The 18,868-nt window shown below is 36.5% G+C and overlaps 3 protein-coding genes across 3 annotated transcripts; 2 read left to right on the top strand and 1 right to left on the bottom strand.

Moving 5' to 3' along the window:
* The first annotated feature begins 2,168 nt into the window (after positions 1–2,168).
* LOC21393617 (squamosa promoter-binding protein 1) lies at positions 2,169–4,027 on the top strand. The gene is made up of 2 exons (XM_010093178.2): positions 2,169–2,666; positions 3,418–4,027. The coding sequence occupies exons 1-2, from the start codon at positions 2,269–2,271 to the stop codon at positions 3,647–3,649; spliced, it is 630 nt and encodes a 209-aa protein (XP_010091480.1). The 5' UTR covers positions 2,169–2,268; the 3' UTR covers positions 3,650–4,027.
* A 3,464-nt stretch (positions 4,028–7,491) lies between these two features.
* LOC21393616 (putative E3 ubiquitin-protein ligase RING1a) lies at positions 7,492–13,302 on the top strand. The gene is made up of 10 exons (XM_024162430.1): positions 7,492–7,946; positions 8,113–8,155; positions 9,292–9,350; positions 9,953–10,034; positions 10,262–10,382; positions 10,456–10,497; positions 11,343–11,876; positions 12,094–12,201; positions 12,678–12,902; positions 13,129–13,302. Exons 1-10 carry the CDS (start codon positions 7,616–7,618, stop codon positions 13,162–13,164), a joined length of 1,581 nt encoding a protein of 526 aa, XP_024018198.1. The 5' UTR covers positions 7,492–7,615; the 3' UTR covers positions 13,165–13,302.
* A 135-nt stretch (positions 13,303–13,437) lies between these two features.
* On the bottom strand, positions 13,438–18,478 carry LOC21393615 (protein TPX2). Its single transcript, XM_010093176.2, has 20 exons — positions 18,184–18,478; positions 17,540–17,622; positions 17,336–17,449; positions 17,177–17,244; positions 16,826–17,068; positions 16,636–16,732; positions 16,432–16,548; positions 16,195–16,311; positions 15,942–16,094; positions 15,788–15,850; positions 15,602–15,682; positions 15,322–15,477; positions 15,079–15,213; positions 14,915–14,992; positions 14,702–14,821; positions 14,450–14,616; positions 14,225–14,333; positions 14,082–14,141; positions 13,895–13,989; positions 13,438–13,804 (listed from the first exon to the last, which is right to left on the bottom strand). Exons 1-20 carry the CDS (start codon positions 18,353–18,355, stop codon positions 13,687–13,689), a joined length of 2,346 nt encoding a protein of 781 aa, XP_010091478.1. The 5' UTR covers positions 18,356–18,478; the 3' UTR covers positions 13,438–13,686.
* Between the last annotated feature and the right edge of the window lie 390 nt (positions 18,479–18,868).

Below are 18,868 nucleotides of genomic sequence, written 5' to 3'. Positions count from 1 at the left end.
ACTCGAATCAGCGAAGTGAACGGGGCCTAAGTCTAAATAGCTACACTATAAGGGGCAAAATGAGATTAGGGTCTTGAGATGAGATGGGAAAAGCATATCCACGGCCCACCCTCTCCCCGCGTCGTTGTCATCCCTAATCTTAATCCGACGTCCGGCTCGACATCACACATCACTGGAGCCCATGGGCTCTAATTCTCTTGTTCAGGACACGGGACAAGTGATTATTGGCGGGAAGAAATTGGCCCAACAATAACTCATTTTGTAATTAACCCAAATTAGAAGGCATTCTTAAATTTATATGAATACACAGGTACACTTTTATTTTAAGTGCGTGCATAAATGACAAAACAACATAATAACACGAAAGAAGAAACTTTTCCCATCTGAGAAGATCAAACATTGTATTGGAGAAAAGTTTTTGTACTCAAATATTAACATTTAACATTGACATGTTAAATTACAATTACGTTCAAGATGTTCTAATCTATGAGCATTTCAACTTATTATTATTGTTATTATTATTTTGTGTTTCATATTTACACATTGTGAAAAAAAATTTCCTATCCCCACTTTTGATGGAACTCAAGAGCAATACATTCGGATGGGAAAATTCACATTAATATATATATATATATATATATCTTCCTCAGTCCTCTTCCGCATGAATCATGCATCAAGACAAGATAGATAGTCCAAACATATGAATGGCCATGGGTAAAGCCTCTAGTTTGAGTTTGTTTTCTTTCTTTCTGAAGTGCAATGATTATGTTAAGAATAATAATGCATTTTTTCTCAAAATTCTCAAAACCCATTTGGAGATTAGTAGGATTCTTCGCCCCCAGCTCCCGGGATAAAAAAAGAAAAGAATTTGGTTTTCGGTGGGGTCAGATGAGAAGCTGTTATTGTGGTACTCTTTTGTCCCCACCACTGTTAAATGATGAATAGCATAAATGGGTCCATAACAAGGACAAAATCATCCAAAGGCCCTTGAGCCACTCTTTTCTTTCTCAAATAACACCATCAACCGCAATGAACCCGCAACACGTTTCGAGTTCCCATTAGTGGATGACCCACCCAAATCCCACCGTGCACGTGGACCCCGTCAAGCTCACCAATCGTCTCTCTCCAATCTCACTCATCACTAGTTCCAAACTCCAGCCCACCCCAAACTCCACTACTCAGCAAATGGGACCCACACACGCATGAGCATGTAACAGAATCGGGCCCACCACCACTCACGAGAATCCTCCATGGCCCACTTCCCTTTCTTCATCACATAGACAAAAGCAACCAAAATTATGGTACGATGTCCAGGCATGAATGTGCTGTCTTTCTCTTTTATTTTTTTTTATTTTTCCTTCGTTTCTATCTACAAAGCCGAAATTATAAGGTCACATGTCTAACCTTAGGAATGGAAGTGTAGCAAGGTAATTCCTAATTTGCATATTTACACGGTACTACATAATCTAGCTTACTATGTTATATCATGTGTATAGCCATAGGGAAGTTAATAAAACCGTTCACTCTTTTGCTACACTCTTAAGTAGATGATAAACTAATTTAGTTGGAAGAATCTCCTCCTATAAAATCATATCTAATGCTTATTATTAACACAATATATATATATATATATATAATCATCTTTAGTGCTTTCATCATACTTTTGGCATGTGAAGAAATGGAAGTTTAGCATGGTAATTTTTCTTTTTACGTAACAATGTTGGCTTTTAAAAGATTTAAAGTAACACGCACTATCACGACAAAATCTTTATCCTAAATTCAAATAATTATAAAAAAAAAAAAAAATCTTCATCCTAAAAAAGTACACTAATAATAATTTCTATTTACCCTAGCGTTAGTTAGCAGTTTTTTTCTGAAAAATAATATAAAATAAAATTGAGTATCTAGACATACATAACATACTTATACGGTTTTTTGTCTAGACTTCCTAATGGTATCTTGTCTTGTTTTTTATCAAGTTTTTATTTGTAGAAAACTAAACTATAAAAACAGAGGGCCCTGTGGCAAGGTCCAGATCAAACGGGAAAAATATGGCGCTGAAAACACATTGTTGTGGTCCTCACTCATCTCACTATTTGCCTCGTTTTCATTTAATTTCTTTTTTTTTTTTTTTTTTGTTCGATTGGGTTACTTTTATATTCTTTCATTTCACACAGTTCCGATTCCACCACACCCTTTTGTTGCTCTTTTCAATTACCAGCACCAATTCCCTGTGTCGTTTCTCAACTTTCTTTCTCTGATCAATTCATGGAGTTAGGCAAACTTGACAAGACCAAGCAGAAGATGGGGATGGTGGTGAAGAAGAAACTAGACCAAGGTCAGGACGAGGATTACTGTTCTGCTGAGGCTGAGCAGACAATGGGTTATACTCCTGAAAACGACAATAATAAGAAGAAGAAAGGTCATGTCGTTTTTGGAAGCAGTAGTATTGGTGGGAAGAAAAGCTTGTCAAGTGGGAATAACAACAACAACAATAATAATAATAATAATATGGCGAGCCGGTGTTGCCAGGCTGAGAAGTGCGCGGCTGATCTGAGCGATGCCAAGCAGTACCACAGGAGGCACAAGGTGTGCGAGCACCACGCCAAGGCCCAGGTTGTGCTTGTTGCTGGTGTCAGGCAAAGGTTTTGCCAGCAATGCAGCAGGTTTGGACTGAAATCACAGATTTGCCCTTTTTGTTTCTTGGTTTTTGTGCTCTGCTCCTACTCTCCTCTCATGTCGAATCAAGTGTCTCATTTTTCTTTCTGCGGTGTAGCTTGTGATTGTTGTTATTTTGTGTCAATTTTTTGCTATTATGGCATTTTTCTTTGGTTTGTTATTGTATTATTACTGTGTTTGTATCACTTCTTTGGTGGTTAATTTTTTTTTTCTTTTTCAATTAGTGCAAGGATACAACTATTGTTTTAGTTTAGGATTAATCTCGCTTTTAGTCACAAAATTATTGGTAAAATCTCATTTTGATTTTTAAAAGTTTCAAGAACATAGTTAGAGATCTATTAAATTGTCTCAAAGTAGCCGTTTTGTCCATTTGACTCTTAAAATCTCGATGCGAAAAAAGACAAGTGATGACTATGTGCGATTTGGTGAAGTTAATTTAAAAATTTTACGTATATTAGGGCACGACTATTAACAAGGAAAACCATATCAATTTCGGTTGAGAATTTCACTGTCGAAGAAACAAAATGATTGATGTATAACACATTTTGAGAAGGTTTAAAAGTTATGAACCAAAATGAAATTTGGTCATAATTCGGGGACTAAAATGTTTAGAATGCGGTCTTGCACAATTTTAGCATATACATGTCTAAGAACTAAAGCTCAGCACTCATTTCCACGGCACTCACAAAAAGTGTTTCAAGTACTATGAGCTATGTTCTAATTGTTGTCATCCTGTAGATTCCATGAGCTGTCGGAATTCGACGAAACCAGACGGAGCTGCCGCAGGCGTTTAGCTGGACACAATGAACGGCGGAGGAAGAGCTCGGCCGAGACTCACGCTGAAGGTTCGGGCCGCAAAGGTATAGGCGCTCAGCTAAAAGACACGGCTTGCGGGCAGGCTGATGATAGGGCAAGAATCCAGATAGCCCCCCAAGAGAATGCCACTTACAAGCATTTCCATATCACATAGCTCATAATATATTCCTCTCAAGACATGGCATTCCTTGCTTTCTCTCTTCTGTCATCTTAGGTATAATATAATGACGTATTTATATCCAACGTTAATAAAATCATGACATATTTATATGCAAGGCTTGAACTTAGGTTAACCACAAAATTTCAATGGTAATATGATTTATATATTGTGGCTGTAGAAAATAAACTATCATGTGGTTTACCAATTTGGCCATAGTAGAATTCTCAAGATTAGTAGTCTTATTCCGACCCTTCTCCCATGTGTCTTCCTTCTACATTATCTCTACAATTTTGTCTTAAGCAGTCTAGAATATAAATATTATTTTCTGCACCATGGTGTAAGGGTAGCAGATGGTATATAACTTGAATAAGGTGATAATACTAGGGTGATGGAGCCACCCACACACACGGGCGGGGCAGCCGCCCCATCTGAATTTTTTTTTTTTTTTTTTTTCTCATTTATGAAGTTTGTAAAATTGGTATTTTTCCCCCTAAAATTTCACATCTCTTTATTTGTCTCACCTCATTAGTTCAATCAAAACCGCGCACCCCGGCTAATTTTTCTGGCTCCGCCCCTGAAAATACTAATCGAACTGTAATAATGTACTGCCTTGTGGCTATTGCTTTCGTTTTCATTGTCTTCGGAAAGAAATTTTGTTTAATTGAACTAAGGAACAGAAAGTGAACAAAATATTAATAATAAACGTATGTCATGTTGGGTTGGCCTTGTTGTCTCTCTAAACTTCTGAAGTTGAGATATCATGAGCGACGTTTTCTTTTGTTCTAAGTTTTGAATAGTTGGCAACCTTTTTTAAGACTTCTCATATGTGAAATATGAATAATTACTCTGTAATAAAAGCAGTGTCTAACTGGTTCTCCACCTAAAATTCTAATAAAATGCCAACCAAGGTGTTACTATGATGCGCGGATTGTACTGTGTCTCCATGCTTAGCGTTTTCTGTCGATTGGACTGTTTTCTAAATCTCAATGAAGCAATTTGCCTAGTTCAACATTCTTGATGTACAACATTGTGGTTTACCCACTTAATCCATCGATCTATGTAGAACAAAGGGAAATAATGGGTACATTGATATGTCAAAAGCAACAGAATTTTAACCAATATAATTATGGGGTATAACCCAATGGGTCATGTCGTTATAGTTCCCAAGATGGCTCGAGCTGCAAATTCCAAGATATAGCCAGATACAATTACCACCGGTCATTCTCCTCAATAAAATTTGAAGTTCGAGTCAGTCAGTGAGCGAGATATATAGGCCCCGTTCACTTTGCTGATTCGAATTTAGAATTCGAGTTGAGATGTGACTTTATGTGAGAGCTTTTTACTGTAGTAAAAAAGTTAGATGTGATTGTTTGTGAGAGCTTTTTACTGTAGAAAAACTCGAATTCTAAACTCGAATCAGCGAAGTGAACGGAGCCATAGACAATCTATTTCATGAGGGATTTATGTGTCACGCGGAAATATATCATCTCTGAGTTATTTGAGTACACCACCATCTATCTTTGTAACCCTCTAAATTCAAGAAGGAAAAAGAAAATTAAAAAAAAAAAAAAGACGAAAGACATTATATAGTCTTTGATTCTTAGCAGCGGAGCTAAGCTATCTAGTTGTCATTCTCCAGGCAAGCCTTTTTACGACCCCTCGAGTCAAAGAAACCTTGCTTTAGATCCAACTCCAAAGGCCTCTCAAGTCTCAAGGTTCTATTTTGTCAAACCTAGTGAGCAGGTATCACAATACCAAATTCACCACATCAAAATAAATGTGTAGTTGTGTAGATTTTGATACTCCTGTTTAGTCAACGCTACAACACTCCTACATACATGGATGGTGTAGGAGTTCTTTTCTCGACTTCGTTGCTTTTTTACTGGTCAATGTGGTCTCTTCTACATTCTTTTTTCGATTCTATTTTGCTCGACACTCTGAGACATTTTAAAATTAAGTCGGAAGACAACGACAGACAGTATCGGAAGTCTAAAATCGAAGAAACAAAGTTCAAAATCCCAAAAATCACGAGCCAAGTATCGAGACAGCAACTAGGAGGAAAGAATAACTAGTATAGAAACTTTATTATGGCCTCCAAAAGACTAACGCATAGGTTTGACATAATTCCATAGTGCTATGATGAACTCTTTTAGGGTGTGCTAACAGACGATGGCTTCTAATCCAGTAATCCTATGCCATAAATGGCAAAATGTAAACACAAAAGAGCATCAAGACAAACAGCAGAAAACGCGTGTAAGAAAAACAAATGAAGTGCTTGTTTATCATGACCTTTATTAGACTTTTAAGAGAAATCACTTACATGTTACAACTATTTGGTAGCTTTTCACAACTTTATCGCAAAACTGTTTGCCAAGCTAAAGAAGAAGTGTCTTATTGGACATGCAAATAGGCACATATCTAAAAAATAAATAAAGAAATCGACGCAAGCACTTCCAAAACAAAAAGTATACTTGTTAGCAAAAAAAAAAAAAAAAAAAAAAAAACATTACACGAATGTGTCACAGAATTTAGTAGAGGTAATACCACGTTAGCATTAGAGAATTATATCGTGAGAAATACTAGAAAAAGAAAAAATCACATTTCTAAATATCATATCTCTTTACTAACTCACTATTGTATCTTAATAAAAAGAAATACTCAAATTTTAATGAAAACAATAAAAACTTGCCAATATTTGAGGCATTTCTCAATGGGTAAGATAATTCAGTAATATTCAAAAGTTTGTCCAAAAATATGTTATTTTCACTTGGTTCCTCTTCAAGGTCATTTGCACTTTGTTCTCTAAATTATAAAAGAAGCTCTTGTTTTGTCCTCTCCTTTACATCTATTTAATTTTCTTTGTAAAATTTCGGTAAAAACAGACTAAAAAAGAGAAGGATAAATAATATAACGTAGTATTTTTTCATTTTTTTTCAACCTAAATTCTAACAAAGAGTTAAGTGGAGATTTAGGGTGCGTTTGGAATTGGTTTCAAAATAGTTTTGTTTTCAATAAAAAGTAAAATAGAGATTGTTTTTTAAAATCATTCTGAAACCGATTCTAAAATTGCGTTTAGTTGATTTTTAAAGAGATTGTTTTGAGTATAATAAAAAAATGAAATCATATTTATTAATTAATATATTATAATATTATTGATAAGTACTAAAAAATAAAAATAGAAAAGTGAAAACAACTTTTAACTATTTTTTAATTCCTTCACAAAAAACATTCTCACTGTTTTCATTTTCATTTTTATTTTTAAAATATTTACTAAACAAACGTCGTTTCATTTTCATTTTCATTTTTTGTTTATCGAAATATGTAAAAACCGTTTTAAAAAACGATTCTAAACACACACTTTTCTCTCTTTTTCTGTTAGTTTTAATGAAAAATCTAATAAAAATAATAAATTAGAACTAATTCAAAATTCATATTTCATAATTTTAGCAAATAAATTGAAAATAACCCCATAATTGGTAAAAAGAAAAAACAGATTGAACGGCAAAAAAAAAAAAAAAAAGCCAACAGTGAGTGTAGTGAAATTTCCATTACAATAATAGTAATCATTGCTAATTATACACTTACAATTTCCTTTTTGAGGGAAAAGGAATAAATAAATAAATAAAAAGTCCAAGAAAAGAAGAAGAATGAAACGAAAAGACAGAAATACCCAACGGGGACAGACGGCCGTCAACGAAGCCAACATGTGCTGCTTTCTTCGCCGTAACATCTAATTCCCGGAGACCCATAAAAAGAAACAGAACACCTCTCTCTCTCTCTCTCTCTCTCTCCCTCTCCTATCTAAACAAAAATAAAAAAAATAAAAAAATATTGCATTGAAATTAATTAATTAATAAATAAAGCCTGCGAAAATCTCCAATCTTCTCTTCTTCTTTTTTGGAAGCTCGATTATCAGACACAACCATTTCCAATCGGTCCTTTGTCTTTCTCAGACCAATAATGCCGGCGCAGAAGCGTTGTTTCCAGGACAATCTGGACGACGGCGACGACGACGGCCAGCTTCGCATCCCTCCCAAGCAATCTCGCTCCCAAGACGATGATCCCCAACTTCCCCTCCAAAACAACTCTACCCAACAAGAGAATGAAGAAGAAGAAGAAGAAGAAGAAGAAGAAGTAGAAGAAGAAGAAGAAGAAGAAGAAGATGATGAAGAAGAAGAAGAAGAAGAAGAGGAAGAAGAAGAAGAAGAAGAAGAAGAAGAAGTCAAGCCACAAGTCGAAGAAGACGACGACGATGGAGATGATGATGAAGAAGAAGAAGATAAAGCGGAGGGTTACGTGGGGGGGCCTTTTTCTTTTTTTTTTTTTTTTTTTTTTTTTTTTTTTTTTTTTCTCTTTGTTGCGTTAGATCATGCAATTCTTGTTTTTTTCCTCACCTGGGTCGTCTTTTGTTTTTGTTCCTCGATTGCCTCCTGAAGCTTCTCTTTCTATATTTGCAGATTCCGATGAAAGACCATCATCCAGCTCTCACCCCAAACCCGAGTACTCTCTCTCTCTCTCTCTCTCTCTCTCGCCTCGTTATTTCCTGAAGCTCGATTTCTTCGTTGTTCATGGGTTTTGCTTCGTTTGCTTAAAGAAGTTTGGAAGATAATGCGTTTCAGTTATTGGGTTGTTGTATGTTGTGCGTATAGTTGTTTATGTGTTGCATGCTAGGACTTTATTTCCCATAACAATGTCAAACGTGAAACTCTTTTTGGAGACTCTTGTTAGTTTGTTAGATTATGCTCATGTTATGTTATGCTATTAGTGTTGTTACTATAATTATTGCTTTTGTTGGTTATGGTTTCAATGCTGCTAATAATTCCCACTAGATTCTCACTTGTGGCAATGGCATGGTGGTCATGGAGTCAGTCGGGGCTGAGTCTGCAATTGGTTGCTACCAAGTTGTTTAAAATGTCTCCATGCTATCAGTTGGCTCAGCGGATTTGTTTTGGTTAATATTTGTTTTTTTAATATATCGTCTCATAGTTGTATTATTGTTCTCTGCTTACCTGAATTTTTCTGTGGTATAATTTAGTATTAATTGCTAGTAACGTATTTTTTTTTTTATCTGGCTTCTTAGGGACTAGAACTCTGCAAAATTTATCACCTACCTGCCTGTTAAAGTGTAATGTGAAAACAATACAAGGGTAGTTTATTCACATATTTCAGGTTGCACTAAAAGCAAGATTGGTGCATATTAGACGCTGCAAATTTCTTTCTTCTATGACTTTCCTTAACTATGAGCTCTGAAAGCCAATGCCAACATAAAAGTTGATTTTCGATTTTGTTATGCACAAGAATCTGTGTAATTAGATTTTCTTGAACTCGATTGTATTTTGAAAGAGGTTGGCACTACTAAAGAGCTGTGTTGTGCAAGTATTTTGTGTACCGCCAATCCTTGTAGTCTAGTGCTACTTCTCGTTTATTGGCAAAGGCAGTGTTTCAGCTCAACCCAGAGGGAAGAAAATGTACGGATGGGAGATGACTATCCTTGTTGCAGTATACTACTAAAGCTGACCCACAAAAGATGCTTTATATATTTTCTAATGCAGACTGTATAAATCTGTATTGCTTTGCTTTGAATGGCTACGCTAAGTTCAAAGAACTGATTCCATCTAATTTGGTTTCTCTTGCAGATTTGTCTTTGTAGAATTGCCGGAGATACGTAAAGATGTGCAATGTCCAATTTGTCTAGGTGCCTTTATTTTTTCTTTTTCCTTTTTTGGATCTTTTGCTTGTGGTGTAGGGTGGTTTTTTTTTTCTTTTTTTTGTAGGGCCTGATCTCTCTTCTTTCTCTTCTAGTGCATACTGAGATAGATTAAAACAAATCTTTCTTCCTTTCAGAATCCTTTTCGTTGGAGCATTTGCACATTTTCTCACTTTTGGTTAGTCATATTCTTGATAAATGTGTAGTGCTATTCAGTATTGATTATAGTAAGGCGTTAAAGTAAAATGAAATGCAGAGGAAAATGCAAGAGTTTGTAATGCTAGCTCCTTCACTAAAGTCATGAATAGGATTGAACCGGTTTTCAAATAAATAGGTAGGAATAGGTATGGCCCTGTTCGTTTTTCCTGGTGGCATTCTGGTTTAGAGTCTTTGGAGACGTCCTTTTTTTTTTTTCCATGGAATAGCTTGTGTTCCCAGTTTCAATAAATGTTATACCTTGATATTTCTATTAAGGAAATTAGTTGGTTGTCCTTTTTGTTTCATCTGTGATTTCTGGTTTAGCCTCCTTTCTATATATGGTTATTTGTCATCTGGTATAGCATTCATTGGTCAATTCTTTTCCTGGACAGGCATTATCAAGAAAACAAGAACTGTAATGGAATGCCTGCACAGATTTTGTAGGGAATGCATTGACAAATCAATGCGAATGGGGTACGTAACTTTGAGCTATACCAGTGTTCCCTTCATCCAGAGTTCTATAGTACTAGATCTACTTTTCCTGATTTCCTCATTGTTTATCTCTTTGATTGATTTTTTTTGGGTAAAGAATTAATTTTTCAACTATTGGATTTATGGTACCTCCTCCTTCAAGGCCTCAACACCGAAGAAGGGAAAAAAAATATCTAATAAAGTTTTGTGGGTTGATGCGTTAATCTCAGGAACAATGAGTGTCCTGCTTGCCGAACACATTGTGCCAGCCGGCGTTCTCTCAGAGACGATCCAAATTATGACGCCTTAATTGCAATTTTATATCCAGATATTGAGAAGTATGAGGAGGAGGTAGGCTTAGATTAGGTTCTAAAAGAAGGTTTCTTTTGCAAAGACGGCACTGTTTAATTGTGATTTTTCTCAGGAACTAGCCTTTCATGAAGAGGAGAGGACTCGGAATAAGCAGGTCATTTTCATGGGTATCATTGCTTATTTGCATAAAAATTTTACCACTTCACTTATGTGCACCTATCATCACATAAATCAGTCATTGAAGACATCTGGCAATGATTTACTTTTATCCATGCCTTCATCTCCAATGTTAATTTTAAAGCCAGCCTCGTTTAAGTTGTCTTTTTTTGACAGTATTCCTGATGCCTGTGATTTCGAACTTAAGAGGTATAGGCTTTCTGTGATGACCCAACTTCCCGAGCCGTCATTACCATTAATCCTAACCATCCATTCCAAAAAGAAGATCTTTCCAAGCTTAATTTGAGTGTGTCTTATCCTCTCTTCTCAAAACCGTTGCTAGGAGAAGAGGGGATGAGACACGCTCAAATTAAGCTTGGAAAGATCTCCTTTTTTGAATGGATGGTTAGGATTACTGGTAAGCTTAATGACGGCTCGGGAAGTTGGGTCATTACACTTTCTACCTTGTCTCAATATATTTTGCTGGTAGATTGATTCCAAATATTTCTTGTGTAATAGCAGAATTGCGCCTTTTCTTGTAGGGCACTACTCTTGACTGTCTGTCATTTGGTATTTGATATTTTAACGTTTAACCTATTACCATTCGCATTGGAGATGCTCTTTATTTGTTTAAGCTTCTGAGATTCCAATCTCATTTATTGACAAAATAAAAGTTTTTCCCACTTTCTTGTAAAATAAAATCTTAACATAAATGGAACTGGAACCCTCTATTTTCCATCCAAGTCGGGCTGAAATCCAAAAAGTATTTTATCAATTATTGATTCATTACTGCATGGTCTCCTATTTGTTTGTTCTGCCCTGTTATAATAGTTTATTTTGTAGATACAAGCATCAATTGCCCAAATATTTCAACGCCAATCAGAAGCTCTAATTAAGAGACGCGGTACGCCGGGGAAAGATACACCAGATACATTTTTGACAAAATCACAACGCATTCACCGGAGTTCTTATTCAAGGAGACGAAGTAACCGGAATGTCGAACTTCAAGGATGTGAAGGCAATGATGATGGAAATGACAAGAACATTGAGAAAGATGAACCTTCGAATGATGAGCGTCATAAAGAAATCAGACAGAGAAGGCGCAAGAGACGGACAGGTACTCGGTCTTCTCAGCCTTCTTCATCAGTGGCCAATTCAGATGGATACCCTGAAAATGACTTGGAAATGAGCCAAGAGAACCGAGGAATTTCTCCTAGTCTTGCATTGAACTCTGAAATACTTGCTTGGGGAAGGGGTGGTGCTCGTAGTCACACTCGGCATGGCAATGCCAATGGTTGCAATACTAAGATTTCCCGAAACACCCGCTTATCCAAGTTGGTTGATTATCTCCGAAACTTAGAGGAAAATAATGACGAGGTAAAAAAAAAAAAGGTGATGTTGGATTTGTGTTATCCATGTAGTTCTTCTATAAGTTTGTAATATAATCAAGATAATTTATAACTAGGATTCTTGTATAGTGAATTGCTTCCTCTGAGCACCATAGGAAATTGGTAAGGCTATTGGTGTCTTCTCATTGTTGTTTATCAATTTTTTTTTTTTTTTTTTTACAGAAAACTATTATTCTTATTTGCAGTTAGATGTGCATCTCGTGCTTGTTGCTATGGACAGACAAAGTACACCAACTTTGCAGCAGCCACACCTTTGCTGTCGACCAAGTCTGTCAGTTAAATACCTATGTGAAGTAAGATATCTCTCCTGATTTTTTTTTTAATTTTTATTTTATATAGACTAATAAATTTGGGTTTTGGTTGAAATAGATATCATGCTTAAGGGCAAGAGGGTGATGATTCCTGACCGTAAATTCTTTAATTGCCTCAGTTACTGGACAATATGCGCTAAAAGCTGATCCTGACTTTTCTCTTTATCTAGAATAAACAAAAAAATAAATTCAATTTCTGCATACATTTAACTTGAATGAGATGGCATTGTTTATTTGTATAGATATTAAAGCACTGTACTTTTTCTTTAGCGAGTTAGCTGTATGAGATGGCATTTAGAATGTCTGTGCTTGAGCTTTTTTAGTTTGTGCCACTCATAGTTTACATTGCCCCCTTCATTCTTAAAATGCTATTGTGGTGCTCTTCTTTTTCCCTTGATATTATTTTGGCCTACCCTATTTCCCATACGACACTGACAGACGGCATATGCTGTACACAGTATGTTGCTCGCCAGACGCCTTTGAAGGCTGAAGAGGTTGAATTATTATTACTTAAAGGGGAGCGCCTTGCCAAAGATGACAAAACAACCGTAAATCCTTCATACTCATCAACAGATTTGGTGTCCCTGGTGGTTGATCCATGCAGAGATGAACTGCAAGTTTTGGGTGCAGAAGAAACTTTGGCAGGGGTCAAAGCCAATTGCACTTCCAGTAGGGACAATTTGGTGAGTACACACATTTGCCTGAATAAACATGGAGAATTCTTCTCGTGTTTGTATTGGACTAGTTAACTTTTTAAAAGACACAGAAGTAGGAAGGGATATTAGACACATGGAGAATTCTTCTATGCATACATAAATAATAAGATTACATAACTTTTAGCTTTTCTGCCTTGAACTGATTTTGAAATTTTTTTTTTTTTTTTTTTTTTTTTTCCTTATGCTGTTTCAGATCCTAGTATATCGGCGGAAGGGAGGAGGCAGTTAGTAAATTTTAGACTTATGCGTGTGTCCGTAGATTGTTTTCTATATAGAGTGAAAAGTTTGTTCAATTTACTCATAAAAAGGGTTGGTTTAGAAGGTTTTTAATACGTTCAGAAATAGATAGATATGAACTGGCTTCATTTGACAGAAAAATATTAATTCTTAATATCATGGTGTCATGATATGCTCCATTGGGAAAGAAGGAAAAGAATCATTTTATTCTCCTTTCTTTCTATAAAAAAAAAAAAAATAAATAACTTTCATGCAATAGAAACTCGAATTACTTGGACTAGACTTTTAAATTACACGAGGAGGGCATGAATCAAATTACTTTGGACTAGACTTTTAAATTACACGAGGGCATATGTGCCATGGGGTGAGAATACTACATTTTCAGCCAAAAAGGATACATCTAATTGTGTGTCAGTAGAAATTGTTGATATACATTAACTGAAACAAAGAGCCCTTGTCGGGCGTTCAAGAGTCTTGAACGAGCAAAACAGAAGCAGAGACAGCAGCCAAGCAATCATCTCATATTGGCAGCAGCACTAGAAATGGCAGGATTGACCATCATTCTACGCTTTTCTTTCCGCTGTAGTACGCGCAAATTTGGCGACTTTGCTTTCGTGGCTTCCCTCAAAGACCTATGGATAATGCAACGTCAGAATCGGTAGAAATGCACAAGAAAAGGGTTATTAAAAGGCACAAAAATTAAGGTCTGAATGAATCCCTACTTTTGGGGACAGAATGGGTGGTCAAAATTGGGCACTGGCCTTGCGTGGGGAACCAGTGTCCTTCTCAACTGTTTCAACGCCTTCTCTTCCTCTATCTGCAGAGATGTTGGGCAAAACTCACTCAGTCATCTAAATAACAATGCAAGCAAACTCGTTCAGTATCTCGTGTAAAAAAAAAAAAGAATACCATTCTTGCTGCGTCGCTTTCCTCTCTGTATCTCTTGTACATCATTTCCTTCACTTTGACCTGTAAAGTTGATGAGTAAATTTGCTTGTAAGTTATCCTATATGCACTGAAAAGTGAATTTACTTTATAAGTTGTAAACTTACCTTTTGATCAAATTCTGCTCTATCTACGGCTCGATGATCCACATGAAGGGATATTTCTTGAACTTGTGTAAGGGGCTTTCTCACCTTTTCCGGAACGGGAATGGGATCTCTGCATCATTAGACAAAAGCAATAATAAACCAGTCATTTTCTGTATTGTTGCCATTTTGTCATTAATATTGATCATTTTTGGTTTGAAATCATGTTGTTGGTCCAGTGGTCCTTACTCTTTAAGGACCGGTTGTGCCTTAAAAATCCTCATTTTGGCTTCTTCCTTTTCCTTCTTCTGTCTTTCCTCCATTTCTCTTTGCATTTCCTCTTCATGCCTCATTAAGCTCTCCAATTGGAAAGGTTCTGGCCTTGTGCACTGTTTGGGCTCTGGCTTAGTTGGAACCTGCATAAAAACAAAAAGTAACTATTAAAGCACTAATAAAGTGCTAGTACTACTTAAAGGTGTGTGAATGAATGAATATATATACCACAGGGTAGTCAGTAGTATAAGGATATGGGTTAGCCTTGGGAACCCTAACTCTTTCTTCTTCCCATTGCTTCTGCAGAACTTCCGTGATAAACTTCCGTTCTTTCTCGGCTCCTCTTTCCTGATAGTGACAGATAAACATAGGTGAAAACGACGTTAGAAGTGGAGGAAATTCTCCTTAGCAAGGGAAGGAATTGTATTGTGTTAAACAAACCTCTGTGTGCAGATGGAATGGATTTGGTGTTGTAATTCTTGGAAGTGGTTCATGACGAGGCTCGGAGTTCAAAGACAACTGTTAAACAAAATAAAATAGAATGTTACTATATATATGGTAAAATTGGCAAGGAGGAGTCATAAACTTTTATTTGTATGGTTCACCTTGTCAAATAAATCTACGACTGCAGGAGGAGGTGGTGGAATCCTCTCATGTGTTGCAAAATGGAATTCTTGAGGTTTTGTAATTTGTTTCTTGACGTTACAGAATACACCCAACTCACCCTTACTTTCAAATATCTACAAAATAAAAATAAAGAGATGAATAAATAATTGCTAAGGCCACAACATTGAGCTGTGTTTACTATTACAAAAACGTTCCAGAACTGAAAAACGAGACGGCAATACCTTCTTGTTCAGAGGCTTTGCCTTGAATTTAGGAATTTTCTCAAGTTCCTCCTTCTCAATTTCCAAGGAGCTTTTCACCTGGGCAGGGCGGGCCCTTAGTGATGTGTGAAGTAGAGGAGTCTTAGGTTCAGTTAGATGAGGTTTCCATTGATTACCCTGTAATTACAAGATTAGTAAAAAGAAACAGTCAGGAAAAGATTTAGAAACAGTCAGGAAAAGATCAGTAAGAGAGAATTGAATCAGTACTGGATATCAAAAATTCCAGAATTTTGCTCTCTACCTGATATGACACTTCTGTTGAGGCTACCGAAGCTGATTCCAAATTATGATTTGCCCTCGTCATTGTCTCGAAATGAAATTCCTGAAATAATTACATAATATTAACATGATAATCAAAACAGTCTTGTACTTGTCTTTTTTTTTTTTTTTTCTTTTCACCCTCATTCACTATTCATTATTTCTGTACCTTGAATTCAGGTGGCTGGGGTGTACTTCTTGGTATTGCAGGTAACGACGGGGCTTCAAAAATCTGATTAAACAATAGAACCAGAAAATTACAACATGTAAAAACCGTGAAAACTACATCAAGAGTCACATCTAGCACAAGGAAAACATGATACCTTCTTGTTCAGTGGCCGAGCCTTAAACTTGGGAATTTTGGCCATCATCTCTTCTTCTAGCTCAGCAGTACTTTTTACCTTGACAGACCGAACCCGTTGAGACGTTTCGAGTTCAGGTTCCTTAGGCCTTGTCAATGTTAGTCTAGGCTTCATCTAAATGATAGAAACATCAACGACCTGAGTATTAAGGGTAAAGAATAGGCAAAAGTTTTGGTTGTAGGTGGGCGGAAAAATGGGACTTGAGTACTCTCACCTTAAAAAAAGAATCAGGGACATGTGGCAATGACAAGTCTCTGGTACTTGATTGGAACTTAATCATCATTTCAGCCGCTGACACAAATGGAGCTGCTGTTTGTTCTCGAACATAAATCTATATAATTCAAAAAAAGAGAAAAAAAAGGGACCAATTTACTGATTTAGTTCCATGTTCAACAATCTTCAAGTAGATTCCAAAGACTAACAAGTAAAAGTAATCAGTAGGAACACAAACCTTTCTGTCCTCTTTTCGAGTTCTGTTAACTGTGGTTGGACAGAAGTTGGAACTGCCAGTTACAAGACCTGATTTTGACTTGTGGGGCAAAACTTGTGGAGGCTTGAGACTTGGAATCTGAATTTAAAGAAAACAGTTTCAGATGGAGTGGAGCAATCAAATAGAACAACACACGAAGAGGAGTAAAAGCATTTCTAACTTTACCTGTCTAGATCTTCCTCCTTCCAACTTCTGTCGCTTCATTGCCTGATTCTCCTGAGCCAAATTGGAAGTTCCAGAAGTATTTTTCACATTCGTTCCACTGAAAGTAATTGAGCATCCCACACAATCAACACTCAGTAGACATAAAGATTTAAGGGAAAAAAAGATAAGAAAAAAAGAAAAATACACACACCTTCTTAAACAAGAAGATGGCTTGGCACTTTTGGAATGTGATGTTTTCGGCTTCAGAGCCGATGGATTTCTGATCAAACTAGCTATCTTTTTAGCCGTCTGGTGCTTTTTGGAGTTCGTCCCTGGGATTGATGAAATTGGCGTGTAAGCTTCTTTTGCCACTTGAACCACAGGTTTGCAATTCTCTTTATTACTATTCGCATCATTTGTCAAGTCCGAAGGGGAAACTAACGTAGCTGATGCACTGAGATCAGCAGAACAAACGGAAACAAGAAATAAAATAAGAACTTCAGCATTTCATTGTTTACTCCATTAAAAGAAACGATAAAATTATTATTTAACAAAGACAAACCTCTCTTTTTCCTGAGTACTCTTGGAGTCGCCTTTGTCCCCTTCGTTTGACCCCTTGTCAGCAGAAACCTGAAAACAAAAAAGTAGATTGGATACCCGAAAAAACAAAAGGGAAGAGGAAAAAGATTTACTGATTAGAAAAGACTCAACAACTAATTACCCCAATAACGTTTTCTTCTTTGGTTTCTTGCTTTAACTCGGTGGGGGCCAGTGCAGTTAGAGGCTTCGTTTCTGAAGTATCAGTGGTTTTATTATCTGATGAAGAATTAGAGTTCTGCGAACAAGTTAAACCAAAAATGAGATATAGAAATTTGGAGGACCTAGTTTTTCTAATAAAGTTTAAATAGACAATTCTATAAAATACCTCTTTCTGACTATCTGCTTCACTAAAGTTGCATAAGCTTTCAATGGTGAAAGATCTACCGGTCCTGATTCTAGGCATAAAAGCTACATAATTCAAAGTAGAAAAAAAAAAATCAAAAGGGCAAGAAATTTCACTTCACTATCAACAAATGTTGATATATATTAATTAAAGCATAATCAAAATCATGATTCATAATCCCCACATAATTTCACAATGGAACTACTTTGTCGTCGTCCAAAAAGAAATTTTCGTTCAAACTTCCTAATTGGCCTATAGAACTCTCCCGTGTTCACTTAAACGACATCAGAAAGAAGCTCTCATGAATGAACAAGAGGAAGTATTCAACAATTGTCTAGACAAAAACCTGCCCGTACTTGAGACAAAAGGAACAATCTTTGAACCTAGAAAAACATTCATTTCGAAACACAAAATCAAAATTTCCAATTTTCATCAAGAATTATGTACAACCAAACGAAGTCCAAATCAGAAAATCATCAGAGACAGGATTGACGGAAGAAACCCTGACGAGAGGAAACAAGCTCTAAAACTCGAAACAAATTAATAAAAAACAAATCAAATAAAACCCTAGAAGCAAAATGGAAAATCAAGAAGACGAAGAAGAAGGGGATGAAATAGGAACTTACGGGAAGGGGCATAAGTGAGGGCGGAGTCAAACCAGAGCTCGGCCCGACGCTTGTCCTCCTCGGACTCGCCCTTGATGAAATCGAAGAAGCGAGGCGCGGAGAACTCGTAGGCGTCGTCGATCATGGTCGCCGCCGTCAATTCGCCGGTGTTCAGTTCCTCCGCCGCCGCCATGGGAATGGGAGTTAGGGTTTGTGTTCGAGAGAGAGAGAGAGAGAGAGAGATTGGACTTGGTTTCTTTGGTTTCGTTGTCTGCAGAAGCAGAAGAAAAGGAAGGGAGATTGATGTTTGGAGTTAAAGAAACGGAGAGAGCGAGAAAATAAAGCGATCTGTAGAGGAGGGGGGGTTATAGTTAGAGTTAGAGAGAAAGATCTTCAACGGTCGAATTTTTCAAATTTGGGGGAGCCCCTTGCCTCAACGGCCACTTACTTGACCAATTGACCTGAGTTGTTCCTAACGGCTATATGTTTTGTTGTCTCAATACTTCTTTACGACGTCGTTTCGTTTTTCTTTTTTTTTCTTTTTTCTCTGAGTTAGTTATATATATTTTCTTTTTCTTTTTTCGCTTTTTTCCCCCAAAGTCAGTTTTCTATTTCTAAATTCTAATAGGCCTAACGAAATGGGGTTTGGCTCAATATGATTTTTTCTTTTAGGTAAAAAATATGATTAGTTACTGTTACTTAGAGG

Source organism: Morus notabilis, unplaced genomic scaffold, assembly GCF_000414095.1.
Source record: "Morus notabilis unplaced genomic scaffold, ASM41409v2 Scaffold290, whole genome shotgun sequence".
Lineage (NCBI taxonomy): Eukaryota > Viridiplantae > Streptophyta > Magnoliopsida > Rosales > Moraceae > Morus > Morus notabilis.
This window is presented reverse-complemented; position numbering and strand designations above follow the sequence as displayed.

Coding starts and splice junctions, on each gene's coding strand:
- LOC21393617 (XM_010093178.2), top strand. CDS start 2,269: ATGGAGTTAGGCAAACTTGACAAGACCAAGCAGAAGATGGGGATGGTG. Junction 2,667..3,417: donor TTTTGCCAGCAATGCAGCAG/GTTTGGACTGAA, acceptor GTCATCCTGTAG/ATTCCATGAGCTGTCGGAAT.
- LOC21393616 (XM_024162430.1), top strand. CDS start 7,616: ATGCCGGCGCAGAAGCGTTGTTTCCAGGACAATCTGGACGACGGCGAC. Junction 10,035..10,261: donor GACAAATCAATGCGAATGGG/GTACGTAACTTT, acceptor CGTTAATCTCAG/GAACAATGAGTGTCCTGCTT. Junction 10,383..10,455: donor TTGAGAAGTATGAGGAGGAG/GTAGGCTTAGAT, acceptor GATTTTTCTCAG/GAACTAGCCTTTCATGAAGA.
- LOC21393615 (XM_010093176.2), bottom strand. CDS start 18,355: ATGGCGGCGGCGGAGGAACTGAACACCGGCGAATTGACGGCGGCGACC. Junction 15,851..15,941: donor CTCGGCCACTGAACAAGAAG/GTATCATGTTTT, acceptor TTGTTTAATCAG/ATTTTTGAAGCCCCGTCGTT. Junction 13,990..14,081: donor AAAGCGACGCAGCAAGAATG/GTATTCTTTTTT, acceptor ACATCTCTGCAG/ATAGAGGAAGAGAAGGCGTT.